Source organism: Glycine max, chromosome 3 (assembly GCF_000004515.6).
Source record: "Glycine max cultivar Williams 82 chromosome 3, Glycine_max_v4.0, whole genome shotgun sequence".
Classification (NCBI taxonomy): Eukaryota; Viridiplantae; Streptophyta; class Magnoliopsida; order Fabales; family Fabaceae; genus Glycine; species Glycine max.
In genome coordinates, this window is record NC_016090.4 from 46,525,800 (window position 1) to 46,541,296 (window position 15,497).

At 31.7% G+C, this 15,497-nt stretch overlaps 2 protein-coding genes across 2 annotated transcripts; one reads left to right on the top strand and one right to left on the bottom strand.

The window, feature by feature from the left end:
* Window positions 1-1,994, bottom strand: LOC100776680 (AAA-ATPase At2g46620). The gene has a single exon (XM_003520832.5). It carries the CDS (start codon window positions 1,696-1,698, stop codon window positions 310-312), a length of 1,389 nt encoding a protein of 462 aa, XP_003520880.1. The 5' UTR covers window positions 1,699-1,994; the 3' UTR covers window positions 1-309.
* An 8,021-nt stretch (window positions 1,995-10,015) lies between these two features.
* On the top strand, window positions 10,016-11,797 carry LOC100788269 (uncharacterized). Its single transcript, XM_041014251.1, has 4 exons — window positions 10,016-10,388; window positions 10,478-10,741; window positions 10,994-11,153; window positions 11,422-11,797. The coding sequence occupies exons 1-4, from the start codon at window positions 10,173-10,175 to the stop codon at window positions 11,598-11,600; spliced, it is 819 nt and encodes a 272-aa protein (XP_040870185.1). The 5' UTR covers window positions 10,016-10,172; the 3' UTR covers window positions 11,601-11,797.
* The last annotated feature ends 3,700 nt before the right edge of the window (window positions 11,798-15,497 follow it).

Genomic DNA, 15,497 nt, shown 5'->3' on the forward strand with positions numbered 1-15,497 from the left:
TTTTGATTAGAAGAAGTATATTCATGAAAGTGGACTCAGAATTCACCAAAATGGGGAAACAAACACTACAGGATAATTTTGTTTTGCGCAAATTGTTTTCATATATGGAATCTATTTCTAAAGATTTACACTTACAAACCCATGCAAATCGCTCCAAAAACGACAATTACCAACACTTTCCAATGAATAAATGCTGTGACTAATTCGGCTATGAACAAAAAAGAAGAAGAAGAAGAAGAAGCTTGCCCCCAAATTGCTTTCTTTTGAAAGGGCATATCCCCCGGAATGAAGTGCAATCGAGAACATTGCTTATTCTTTTTCCAATGGGCTTGCGGGGGGCAAGGAAGCATTGGACGACGAAGATCTTCTAGTAACCCTGAAACTGAAAAAACCGTACAGTTTCCGCAAATCCTTAACCGTATGGAAAGTCTCACCGCACACAACCCCGTCAGGTTCATCCATTTCATCGTCCTCCGTCTGCCGTCCGATCAAGCCGCACCCCCTCCCATCACCGTCCGTTTGCAAGGCGGTGATAACCGATTTAATAGCCCGACTCGGTGAGTTCCGGTTTGCTATCATCAACTCACCGATTTCAGCGGGACTCAAACTCGCCCCGTTTTGAAAAATCTCCTGCACCTGAGGAAACAACTTATGCTCCTTCACCCCAAGGTAACTACTCGCAAGCGTCTTAAACGCCGAAAAATCACAAAGCGGAAAATGAATATGCACGTCGACCCGACCCGGTCGAAGCAGGTTTGGGTCAACATGCTCCTTCGTGTTCATCGTGAACACCATAACCCTCTCTTCAGCGCAACACGAGGTTAGAAGCGCGTCCATGAAGTTCAGTATCCCCGACGCGCTTATTCTTGCCGTTTTCTCCGCGAGGAACCGGTCCAGGTCCTCGATCACCACCACCGACTTCGGCGTCGTTTGCAGGAGGAGCGATTTCAGATCCGAATCGCTGGAGATTTTGCAGAGGTCGATGTCGTAGACGTCGTAGGAGAGGAAATTGGCCATGGCGGCGACGAAGCTCGATTTTCCGGTGCCGGAGGGACCGTAGAGGAGGAAGCTCCGTTTCCAGACGCGGCCGAGGCGGTGGTAGTACTGCTTCGCTCTGAGGAACGATTCGAGATCGGATTTAACTTTGCTTTTGAGATCCGGCTCCATGGCGACGGTGTCGAACGTGGAAGGATGCGTGAACGGAACGGATCTCCAGCGTCGGAAGTCGTCGGCGATGTTCATGAAGAGAAGCAAGTCGCGCTTCCCTCGCTGGTCGATTTCGTCGGCGACGGCGTGAATGTGCTGAAGGTAAGGACGGAGGATTCTCCGCTTGTCCACCTTTCTGATCTTGAGAAGAAAGGTTCCGGTTTGGTTGAACCAGAAGAGTGTGGCTCCGAGAAAATGGTCCTCGATAGTTTGGTTTGGGCCGAGGCAGAGGACGATGTCGTTTTGCTTCTTGCCAGTGATGAGGTTGGCGAAGTCAGAGTCTTCGATGGAAGGTAGGGAATGTAAGTAGAGGGAGACCTTCCTGTATAGGTGGTTGTGCTGCGTCGTGTCGTTGAGTTCTGGGACTTTGAAGAACTGGTACACGTGGAACCAGTCTTCGATTCTTCTCCATAGCTTCTTCGCATGCCCCGTCTGGAACAGCGTCGCCCCAAACGCGATTAAAACGATGGAGGTGAAACTGAAAAGAATCATGGTGATCGGGGACCAAAACCTCAAAAGACCATGTTTGGATTCTGGGAATGGCTATTCAGAAAAATGAATTAATTGACTTTGGTGGGATAGAGAATGCCAAGGAGAGGAGAAGGGGTAAGTTACCCTCTTTTTATTGCAGCATAGCATTATCTTAAAATAAATAAACATGTTATTGATATATTCTACATTACTATTAAATATTCACAAAGTGAAATATAGTTACAGTATAAAACGTGAATGCATAAATCTAATTAATTTTTTTGTTTTAAGTAAAATAAATTTGCTTTTAAAAGTTGATGTTCACTTCAAAAGAAAAAAAAAAGGTAAGAATTGTAATTACTTATTGGAAAATTTCAGAATAAAAAAACTTATTGGAAAGTTAAGAAATTAGTTTAAACATTTTTAAATATTTATGAATAACATTAATTATTACAAAATAATTTGTTATTAATAATTATTGTATGAATATAATGTTTATAGATATAGTAATTAATAAAAAACCTTCATAAATAATATTATAATGTTTAATTTGTATGCACCAATATAAATATTATTAATTAAAATCACCACTTTCAAAATCACTAGTAGAACAATCAATAATCTTACCATAAACTACAATCTATTATTAAATGATAACCTTTTTTCTACAATATCAATGCATTTTAATTAAATTCATATTAAAAATATTTGTTAAAGGCTTTGCTGCTTTGTTGTTGATTATATGTATTTTTAATTTCTTATTAAGTAATTTAATGTATTTTTTATTAGCTTCTGTATACTTTTAAGTATTTTTAAAGAATAAATAATTCATATAATAATAGCTTAAAGTTTTTCTAATATCATGCATAATAACTTTATTGACATTTATAATAATTATATTAAAATTTAAACTAAAATAAATTCTAATTGATTAATAATATAGAAGATTTTGCATTGGTGGGTATGTATATTAAATTTTTAAAATCATTAGTAAATTTAAAATAAAAATAAATTAAAGGAAGTAGTAAGTATTTTATTAATAATAGTGAATATTTCAATTTATTAGACTGAAATAAATTAAAAAGTTAAGTAATTCAAATTAAGAAAAATTTATGAAAATAATTTATTTGATTCAATACATGTTATATTTTTTTTCTTCCCAGATATGTAGGAATCGAGCACCAATACACGTTATCTTTATTATCTTTATTCATATGGAGTATCCAAGACTAATTTTATATAACTAAATTTTATTATAAGTAAATTTTATTATAAGTAAACATTTTTAAATATATAAATTACATTATTATTATTATTAAATTTATATTGAATAATTACTGTTAACATATAGATTATATTTTATATTTATGACAAATAATTTATATTGTGATACAATACTATTTTTTTATTATTGATATTTTTTACAAAAATATAATAATTTAAATTAAAACTAAAAATATTAAAAGAGATAGGATGTTAAGAAAAATACGCTATCGTTGGAGAATGACTTTTTTTAACCTCTTATTTCCTTTGGTTTACTATTTTTAATTTTATTTTCAAATTAAATTTTAAGAAATTACTATTAATTAAAAATAATTTTATATCACAATATAAATTATTTATTATAATTTAATTTTAAAATATAATTAACTGGCATGCACAATGGAAATACATCACGCTTCCTTCTTTTTAGAGTTCGTGTCATGCATGGACTTTCATTACACGTTGGAGTTCCATTGAAAATTAATTTGGTTCAAAGTTTGAACTTAGTTGAACAATAAACTAGCACTTTCTCAAATTTCTAAGGGTATTATTGATCAGTACTTTTAAGGGATATTATTTAAAGAAATAATATTAAAAATTATGGTTTAATAATATTTTTTTAAATAAAAATTATCTTTTAATCTATTTACCATCATTCTTAAGAAACTGAGGTCCATTTGTTCGTTTGTTCATATCGTGAACTTTCCATCCCTTTGGTCTCCTTTCGGCTTTATAACAATGAAGTTTTATTTCTCCTTTAATTTGCTTGTTTTTCCCAGTGAGGACTCCATGCATATTCCATATTAATATATTTAATAGCACTCCGTCGGTGCTTATTTTTCTTAATCTATTTTTGCTTTCTCCTTTTAATTTCACTTTCTTTGCTTTTATTTGTTGCTATAAAGAATGTATCTATCTTTTTTTTTAATTAGTCAATTTTCAAAACTTTGAAAGACATTTGTTAAAATGCATGAACATGACAAGAAGGAAAATAGCTGATAGTATCGATGCATATTATTTTTATATCTTAAAGGTTAAGATTAAATTCTGAAAGGACGTTGTGTCATTTACACTGTGTTTTAAGCAGTAAAATTTACGCTTAAGTGCTGAAACCAAAACTTTGATTAGAAATAACCTCCTAAATTGTTGATTTGTTGGTATCTTTTGATATGTATAGTAGGAAATTATTGTTTAAAGGAACTATCCATTTTCTCCATAATATGCTCACCTGTCATTAATGAAATAAAATCCTTCAACTGGGCATTTGGGATTATGGCACAGCCGCTGTTAAGGATTTATTCTATTAGTGGTCTGAACTCTGAAATAGTTTTTTTTTAGCCAATTATAAATCATCATTGATTTTAGCAAAGATATAATACCTATATATATGTACCCCAAACACCATCCCAGATGAAAAAGTATGCACATTTATTTCAATTATACTTTAAATGAGATTCATTGTTAACTTAAAGCATGAGAGCATTATCGCAAATATTTCACTTAAGCATAAGAGTCTTTTCAATTTGAATTGAATCACTCATATTTCAAGTACTAATGTTAATGTCCATTCATGATTGTACTAATGTTACAAATGAAATGCATATTTAGAATTTTGTTTATATTTTTTCTTCATTAATTAAAGACTAACTTATCAATACTTTGCACGTTTAAGGATGAATTCCATGATTCACTCACTTTAAAAAGATAAAAATAATCTTTATTTTTCATTTTAATAAATTTAAAAATATATAAAGTGTAAAAAGTCATATGAAATAATAAAAAAATTTAAAAATATACGTATAACATAATAAATATATAATCAACATAAATGAAAAAAAATAGACTAAGTTTAACAGTTAAATCGAAGATGATCAAGTTAGATCTGGATAATTTAAAAAAATGATAAAGTAAAAAATCAGTACAAATCGATGGTAAAATAAAAGTTTTTTTTTCAAATTTTTTATTCTGATTTTTTAAAATAAGTACAGACTCACATATTAAATTAAATTAAATTTACGAGTGCAATTAAAGATCTAGTTTCGGGCACTTAATTATATTGGCCATGTTCCTTACTCCTTAATTATATTGATTTTTAGTCAACTAACGCCACCCAGAAAAATGCTTCCAAAGTCACTATTACAGAAATTGGAATACATCTTGTCAAAAGGGTTAATGTCCTACCTTAAAGTAGGAATTGATGGCATCTTGTCCTAATTTTGAACTCCTTTATTCCCTTGGTAAGCAGCACACGAATATCATAAATTGTAATATAAAATCCGAGAGTGCCATTTTGATTTTCGCTTTCCACACAGATAGGCAACTTTCATAGTAGGATTTGGGATTGGCATTTGATAGCATCGGTTTGGTGCAGTGAGAAGTGAAAACCGATGTAGCTCTTTCATGCATGACGAAAATTAAGGTGCTAACTTAGACTTGTTGACTCGTTTAGTTTGGTAATGCCTTTAGCTTATCCTTCCTTCCTAGTCTCATGTAGGTTGATTGAGTCACGGATTAATCGAATGCTATTAACAAAATTAACTACAATATTTTTATTCAAGGAAAAATTACACTAACTTTCTCATACATATCTTTTAAATTCAAAACCACATCCCCTATAGCTATTAAACATAAAAACACTCACTTACCACCAAAATAGTATTCTTCTTCATCTGTATATTGTTTGAATACCAACCTTTCTTCAAAGAAACTAATAATAAACATGAAGTACAAGGAAAAATAAGAGAAATACAAATATTTTAATATTAATAGATAACAAACACAATGATGATAGCTCAATATTAACGTGACCTGATAGGATCAATAAATAATTATTAAAATAAATCCTGATATCATAAAAAAATCAATATCTAATTTAATTATATAAAACCGAATAATTAGTATAAGATAAGAATTCATTAGAGAAAAAAAAGATACAATTTTTTTTTTTACTATATCCGTAATTGACATGGAATACTTAACAAAATTTGTCTCAAATCAAACTTAAGAATGTATAACAAAATTAGGCCCAGTCTTGATCATACTTTTGATTTAAACTTTGCCACGTCTCTTCCTATTCAAATTCTATGTTTATGTGACCCAACAATTTGTGGATGTAATAGCCTGGAATTTAATATTATTGGGTTTGTTTAATTTCAAAGTACTTTGCGTCTTGTTAGAAGTTGAAAGGCTTATAATGTAAGGGTATTGTTAATCAATGTTTAAAAAATTAAGAGTTTTTTTTATTAAAAATTATATGAAAATATATTTTAAAATTATAAGAAAATACAATTTTTTCATATTCTAATAAAAAAATTCCTTTCAACTCCTTTACCATTGTCTTAATTGCCTTAAAGACACTAATTAACATTTATCATAATATAATAGACTTATAAATACTCTTTTTCTTGTTGTTAATGTATCTTTAATGTAAATATTTAATTTGAGTTTTAAACTTTTTTTAATGAATCTTTTACTGTCACAGGATTTAAGAATAATAGCTAATTTTTACTATAATAGAAGAATTTAATTTAGGTTCTTAATTTATTTTTAGTCTACCGTGTTTTATCTTTTTACTCATATAATAACCTTTATTTTGATTTAAAAATTATTTTTTTAATGGTTAAACAACTTTATTTGTGGAGGAAAACATGCATAAACACACACATGACCCCAGGCACCCATTTTTTATGTTTAATAGCATTTTTAAGATGATACTGTAAAATAAAAAAAACAAAAAAAAAACAGCATTTATAAGATTGAAACCACTGACTATTTGATTGGACTCTTAGAAATTGCCGATAGGCATCGTGCCATTGCCATATGCTTTTTTGAACTGCTTCTGTCTGGCTTGTGCTTTTGTCCTAAGCAGTTCAGAAAAGCAGAAAATAAAACTTGGATTGTACCTGATCTCCTGTCCGTACCACAGTTTTGTTCACGGGGGCATGGAATCTTCAATCCTGTTTTTGTTGATACGTATGATTCAGATTCTGCAAATCATTTCAATCATGAAATCAACAGTAAACCCCATTAAATGCAAACCATTGTATCAGGAGTGGTGACAAATGTATGTGAGGGGCGGAGCCTGCAAAAACGGACTTGGCTGTTTTCAAAACCCGTACAGCCCATTGTTTGTTTTTCAAAGAGTTAATACACAATTTAGTTCTTGAGATTGTATCTGTTTTGTATATTAGTTAAATTTAAAATAGTCTGTATCTTTGCATAATTATTGTAAAATAGTTCTTTCGTTAAATTTTAAAGTAACGCTGTTAGTGAGATTAATTTTAGTGTCACGTGAACGATCCAACGTGACACTAAAGGATGACGTGGCATGGCACGTGAACGTGCCTCTTAAAAGATGCCACGTCATTTGATGATAACAAATTGATTAAATAGGTAATTTAGTCTCTGACTTTGTACCCATGTTGCATATTAGTCCCTAACTTAATGAAAAATTCAAAATAGTCCCTATCTTTTGCATAAGTGTTGCAAAATAGTTATTCCGTTAAATTTTAAAATAATGTTGTTAGTGAGGTCAATTTTAGTGCCACGTCATTTGATGATGATAGAATGAGTGTCTTCTTCAAATCTGATGGTTCTAAACCAATTGAGACATATATACGAAAAAGAACTCACACACACTTGCACAAATAAAAAGAATCAAAAATCCACAGCAACAACCTTATTTTTGTAGCCGTCAACACCAATGGACGAGGTCTGCATAACCATTCTCTTTTCCTCTTTTTTTTTCTTCAATTACCATAAATGTATCATTCCGGGTTTTTATTTTTTTTTGTTTTCTAAATAGGAAGAGAGAAAAAATCAAAGGAAACAAAGTGGAGGAGAAAATAACAGAGGAAGAAGAAAAGAAAGAAGAAGAGAAAAAATTACAAGAATCAAAAGATGATAAGGAATCCAAGGAGGAATCTGCGCCGCCAGAAATCGTGCAAGGCACAACCTTTGCAATGCATGGACACTTTAAGCACGATTTCTGGCATCTTTTAAGTTAGGGACTATTTTGCAACACTTATGCAAAAGATAGAGATTATTTTAAATTTTTCGAACTAATATGCAACAGGAATACAAAGCCAGAGACTAAATTGTCTATTTACTCATTTTGTTATCATTAAATGACGTAACATCTTTTAGGAGGCACGTCCACGTACCATGTCACATCATCCTTTAATGCGAGGTTGGATAGTCCACGTGACACTAAAATTGACTTCACTAACAGCGTTACTTTAAAATTGACTATTTTGCAACACTTATGCAAAGATAAGAATTATTTTGAATTTAACATTAAGTTAGGGACTAATATACAAAATGGATACAATTTCAAGGACTAAATTGCCTATTCACTCTTTTTTCAAATCTAAAAGTTCTTGAAATTGTTATTTCCACTCACCCTCTTTGCTAATACACTCCCCTTTGTTTGGTTTTATTAAAAATACCCCTGACAAATACACTCCCCAATCCCCATGTCACTCGTCACTATGACCTGGGCTGTGTAGCGTTCTTCTTTTCAAGGCTTCAAGGTCTAATTTTGGATTGAACGAACTTGGTTGTTGGGGGTTATTCTCAATTTCACTCTCGTTTATTTGTTGGCACTTGGAACCTACCATGACATCATCATCATCATGTTTGAGTTCGGTGCCTATTCAATTCTTTTTTTTGGAAAAAGCAAAGCAGGATAGGTTTGGAGCCTAGGTGTGAAAAAGGGTCAATTTTGTTGTTGTTGGCTTTGGTGCACGGGGCAATGGGAACTACAATTTCAAATGCATGAAGCATCATTCAATTTGGCTAGTTTCGAAGTGGTCTACGGCAATTCTCAATGCCTGCAAAAAGCTTCAAAGGGCATATTCCCTTGTTTTTGTCACCGAAGACAAGTTTGGTGCCGTGAAGGAGAAGAAATGGTGTTTATGGTTTCGCCTCCGTTAATGTGGAGGAGGCTGTGCGGGTAGCGCAAGGAAGAAGAGGCGCATGGGGATGGATTTATTCGGCGATAGATGAGTTGTGATATTGCTTCCATGACCAAATGTGGTGCAAGGCCCTAGTTGCGGTAATGCGACAACGGTGACTTGAAAGTGTAACGATAGAAGAGGAAGATGGGGAAAATAAGAGGGGAAAAAGGTAAATAAGAGGGGCAAATAAGCTAGGGATATCAAAATTTTCGGGGGTGTAAGAAGAAAAAATTGAATGCAGGAAGCAAAGGCCTAACCCGAGATACTCCCTCGCTCCATTAAATTTGGATCATAGCGTTCACAGAAAAGGAAATTAGCATGTTAATAACCTTTGCTCATATTTTCGGTATTGATTACAGAAAATATGAGGAACGATATTAACTTATGATAATTATCGCGAATAAAAAAAAATAATTAAAAGTTAACAGTAAAATATATTTATTGTAGAACAAACAATGAAAATAATTCTTTATTTTAAAAAATGATCTTTCAAAATATATTTATCGACATCGTAGAATAGGAAATATATATTAGTATTCAAAATTTAAAACCTATTACATAAGTTTTCACAATATGTAATTCATCAGGTAAATTAGCCTTTGGAATTTTCTAATATTTTTTTAACTAATTTAAAATATATTTTAAAAATTTATATGATAATGGGCATTATATCTTTTTAAGATCAATTTAGTTATTTATTTTAAGTAATAAAGTACCCATAGAATAACATTTTAATAAGTTTAAATGATCTTGATTTTGTAAAATTAAGTTGATTAAAAACGAGTAAAATTAAAGTAATTTATATTTTGGTACCTATATCTAAAAAGTTGTTTTGACATTTTTGTTTTAAGATAAAGTTATTTTGACACATAAAAGAGTAATCACCTCAATACACCACATAACATAAAAATTTTACTTCCAATCAAATAGGACTTTCAGAACTAAACTCTTGTTTACTTAATAATAATACTCGTTTGAATTGTGCATAGACACAAACAGGCTAGTTCTGTGTTTTTGCACACAACTGGTAGGAGTAACATTTTAGAAAATAACATTTTAAATAGTTGAACTTTTTTCTTTTCTTTTATAACAAAGTGGTTAGAAGAAAGTGACAACACATTCAATGCAAACCACAAAGAAAGCTCAGTGGAGGGAGAGTAACATCTTAGGCACAAGTTCCTTATCTTTTGCAGGGTAGAACCTCAACCCTGTCTGGCAGTCTTGCACTAATTAGGCTACTCTCAATTTCTTCTCCTTCACTCTCAGAGAACTCATATGGCCGCCACACTCACTCTTCTAAAGCTTCCAATCCTTCCTAACAAGCCATTACTGCCACGCCCATCAACCTCAAAACTTTTTCCACTTCCTTCCATCTATTCAAAATTAAATATCCCAAAAGATTATATTGTTTCTCCTAACAACATCGATGCTCTCAAGCCTGCCTTTCTTTCCCTCTCGGCAATCACATTTCCATTGTTATTAGAAACCAAGGCAAGCAAGCATAAATCTATTATCTAGCTCATCCCATTGTTTGATTTGATTTTGTGATGGTGATGATGGGTGTCGTGTTATTGGCACAGGATGCACTTGCTGTTGGTGGAGAGTTTGGGATATTGGAAGGAAGATCATTTGCTCTCATACACCCCATTGTGATGGGTTCTTTTTTCTTGTATACACTGTGGGCAGGGTACTTGGGGTGGCAATGGCGGCGAGTTAGGACTATCCAGAATGATATTAATGACCTCAAGAAACAAGTCAAACCTACCCCAGTCACCCCAGATGGGAAACCAGTGGAAGAAGCATCACCATCACCGGTTGAACTCCAAATACAGCAACTCACAGAGGTAGGTAGTCAAAGTGTATTGAAACAATGCATGTCTCTCTAATGAAATATATTTTTCCAATTGTGCAACTGACCCTGATTTATATCATTACATGAACAATTAGACAATGTCACTGTGTGTGTTTGTTTCATTAATTTCTGGATGCTGGATTATAATGGTAGCCAATAAAACAGTAAAATGCATGGAGCTAATCATGGAATGCTAAATTCTGAACCCGATGAAGCATCTAATTTGTTGGATACTCATATTCAGGAAAGGAAAGAGCTGATCAAAGGTTCCTATAAGGATAGACACTTCAATGCAGGATCCATACTTCTAGGATTTGGGGTGCTTGAGTCAATTGGTGGAGGAGTCAACACATGGTTTAGGACAGGAAAGCTTTTTCCCGGTCCACATTTATTTGCAGGAGCAGGTAAAGATTAAATTTGCATTTGATGAACCAAAAACAAAGAGGGTAAAGATAACACAACTCGGTTTAATTTCTACGCTCCACTGCAATGAGAAAAATTATGGTTTCTGTCATTTTTAAAATAATTATTATATAAGATAATAAATTTACTGTGATAGTTTATAATTGGATAATAGTATAAAAATCCTTTATACAATTAGTGCTTGCACTATTTATTATATGCATTGGTGGTAAAAAAGTTGGTAATTGTTGTGTAATTTTTGCCCTCCAGCTATTACCGTTTTATGGGCACTGGCAGCAGCCCTGGTACCATCAATGCAAAAAGGAAATGAAACAGCCAGAAATCTTCACATCGCGCTGAATGCAGTAAACGTTCTGCTCTTTGTGTGGCAGATTCCCACTGGAATTGACATTGTGTTTAAGGTGTTTGAGTTCACAACATGGCCTTGAATGTAAGAATCTAAAGTGTAAGTTCCCTGGTATTTTTACTTTCAATTTTGCTTTCTGGCACCATCAAATAATTTTGACATTTTCTACTCTCCTTTAGCCATATGTACCATGATTAAGTGCCAGACAAGCATTGAATAATTGCATTACACCATTCTTTAGTGTAAAAGTTGGCATATAAAGAACTTCTTACATTCGCATTCTTCTGCAATTGAATGGGTAGTGCTTGTCGTCTTGCACCTTGCTTATTCGGTTGGAAATATTTTAGAAATAGTGTTGGAAGTAATTAGCAAAAGTTGCAAATTTTCAAATTTCTGAGGTGCAGGGACCCTGACTTTAGATAGATATTTCTGATGAAATACGTCTAAGTATACGCTAAATATGGATTTATGCTGTTACAACTTCTTTCACCGATCATATATGTTGGGGGGAAACCCCTTTCACATTGAGAATGCAAATCAAAGGTATGAGACACACAAATAACACTTAAAAAAAATAGCAAAAAAAATGTATTTAATGTAGTTTGACACCTTTTTGTCTATATTTACAAAAATATCTTAATAAATATTAATTTTTTTTTCTGTAAATGTTAGATATTAATTTTGTTAGTAGGAGAGATTTGAACCCACAATCTCTCCATTTTTTGTTTCTCCCTTCAACCACCAAGTCCACTTGCATGACGAAAAGAAAACTCACCACATCCATCTTATAACTCTTATTACAAGTTTTTTCACAACTTTGAGAAGCCCTCTTTATTGCAATTTGCAAAAGTTTTTAAGAAACTTGAGAAAACCTTCTTCCCATTATACAACCCGTCTCACTTGTATGCTGATCCTTGGATGATTTTTTTCATATCAATAACATCTAGACTCTAGTTATATTATAGTGAATGATTTCTTATGAATCTTTGAATAAACATCAATTGATTGTTTCTCACAATTCCAAGAGTCACCTCCTTTAGAAATTAGAGTAAATTATCCTCACATCTTTTTTTTTTTTTCAAATTACACACAACATTATTCTTTTTTTTTCTATTTCTATACTTAAAAAGTATTATACTAACATTTTTTTTATATATTTCACTAATCTTTTAATTATTTAAAAAACATTACATTACATTATATTTCTATAGAGGAGATTGTTGTAAACGTTTAAATCAGGAGGAGTATTGTATGCAATCCAAAAAAATCTTGGAGGCTTCTTTCTTTGGAAATTATCACATCTAGACCTAGAGCCACAATCTTTCACTTTTTAATTATTATATATTAAATTTACTCACTTGAAATAATATTTAAAAATTTAAATTGATTTTCTCATCACCACGTGTGTATGAAATGTGCTGAAAATATATAATATTATTAGCATCTTACATTTTGCAACTGTGCTTTTAAATACAGATAAAATATTAAAAATATTAAAGGAAAGATTGATTTATTTAACAAGATTAAAGGTTATTTTATAAATATGTGTGTTTCTGATAGAGAGTTATTTTATAATTAGCGTGTCTGTTAAGGGGCTTTAGTTTTAACAATACCAACTAAAATATTTCTCATATTTGAAGAGGACATAAGAATTTCTTCGTGACCTTCTAATTTGAGGTACATATCAGTTTTTCTTTTATTGCATAAGTTTCTTTATTTGTACAGGAACTTTTTAATTAATCTTTTAAAGATTAGTGTATCAATATTATTAATTTTTTAATTAAGTTTTTTATTAAAAATTAAAATATCATGAATAAAAGATTAACATAGTGACACAAAATGATAAATTTGATGACCGTTTTATATTTTTGAACTTTGATAGTAAAAAAATATAAACAACTAATACAATAACATTAATATTTTTAAAGAAGTTAAGAGTTTTAATTACTTTGTTTATAGTTTGAAAGCATCTGTTTCGCGAATTATTTATGGATTATTTATTTATTTGAGAAACAAAAACTCTCAAATATATGTTAGCACCTTGTCATGTCCACGAGTGGTTTCCACTTGAACCCGACAGCTCTCTAGATCTATAAACTGAAAAGATTGTCACCCACGTTTTTGCCTTCCTATACCTATTCGGGCAACTTGAGTGACGAAGATCACATTGATGATTGTTTTTCTCGATGGGTATCAATAGCATAAGTTTGCACCCAAAAAAATCATTCGTATGTTGAATTGTTGATTTAAAACCAGCTGTTGAAAACTGATCTGTCCGTAATAAATGTGTATGTCAAATCTGAAATGGACTGATCTATCTAAATAAATGAATGTGGATGATAAATTTGGAATGGATTGATGGTAGATATTAGGTGGATTGATCACTGATCTGAAGTAGATTGTTCACTTGTCTTAGTATGCTACAAGATTAACGTCTGCGTTTTTTCTGAAATTGCCAAGATTTTGGCATGGTTGAGACTTGAGACGCTCTAGAGAATAATGGGTAGGGTACTTGGTAAAAGTTAATAATCTTATTAGAATGACAAGATACGCACCTGTTAGAATGACATTAGTGTTATATAAAGGTTGAAATTGGGTTGGCTCTATCACTCTTTTAGAATAACTTTAGTGTAAGGCTTAAGACCTCTTGTGAGTAATTATATATCCTGTTTTAAAATCACTTTATTCCTAGCATAGATGTGAGTTGTTAATCTCATGTCTAGGTTACTATTTTGTTACTAAAGTTAATTTCGGGCAACACTCGTAACTTTGAATCTCCACAATATCTGAACTTGGGAGAGTTGTTATTCTGTTGGGTCCTAGCCCAATCCGTAACAGATTCGAAGATGACCATATAAAAATGTGAGTAATTATTATTATACATTGATTTCCCTTTGAATTTATTTTTTTTCCACCTCATTTTTTAACTCTTTCATTTTTTTGGCAAAACTTATCACATTTGTTGCTTTTTTTTTTATTTCTTTGTTCTTTTTACTCTCACGTTTTAAAAATGGACCGAAGCTTACTATATTTTCTAAAAGAGCAATGATATTTAGATAATCTTAAACTAACACCCTATCAACATTTTTTTCTTTTCTCTTACATACCCTTGTCATGACCGCGATCAAAGAGAAAGAACAATGATTAATAACATCGATCGAAAAATAAGCAAGTTCAGCAAAGTTATACCTTCAGATTTTTTTTATAGGATCACTGGAGTCCATTAGGAGTATTACACACAAGAAAGTTTTTTTCAAAATTTTTAACATAGCTACATTCTTATAATTCAAACTAAAGAATCTTAATTAAGGATATAACTAGGTTGATCATAGTGTGTTGTTATAAACTCCTTGGTACATGTTTTTAATTTTTAGAGATAAAAAAACCAATGAATATTAATTAAATTAAACTAGACAATTTTTTTGTCGGCAAAAAATATATTAATAAACGGAAAAAAAACCTGGGCAGAGCACAGTGAGGGCTCTAACCCGGCAAAGGAGTATATAGACAAACCTACCAAAGCAACAAAAGAGCGAAACAAACCCATGCAAGCAGGGACATATAACAGCTACTGGGAGAATATATCCCAAGCCTTATGCCTACCCAATACAGATGGCTAACAACCCAAGAGGCCATAATATAAAACGACCTGATTTATATATGGAGAGTGGAGCTTTATGAGATTAATCGCACCACACGCTTACTTCCCTATTAATTTCTTCTTTTAAGAATCGTAAATAAAAATAATATTGACTAAATATTTGATATATCAGTATAATGATCAGGACAATCTATTAGGCAAGTTGGAAAGAGTTGAATATTGTTTTTTTAGAATAGAGTTTAATATTGTTATTTCTGTGTTTATTGGTTTCTATTTAAGATAAATAGATAATGCAGTATAATATTTGCATTGTATATTTATGAAAACATTTATTTCTTCAATTTTAAAATGACATCAAAACTATAAATACATACCAAT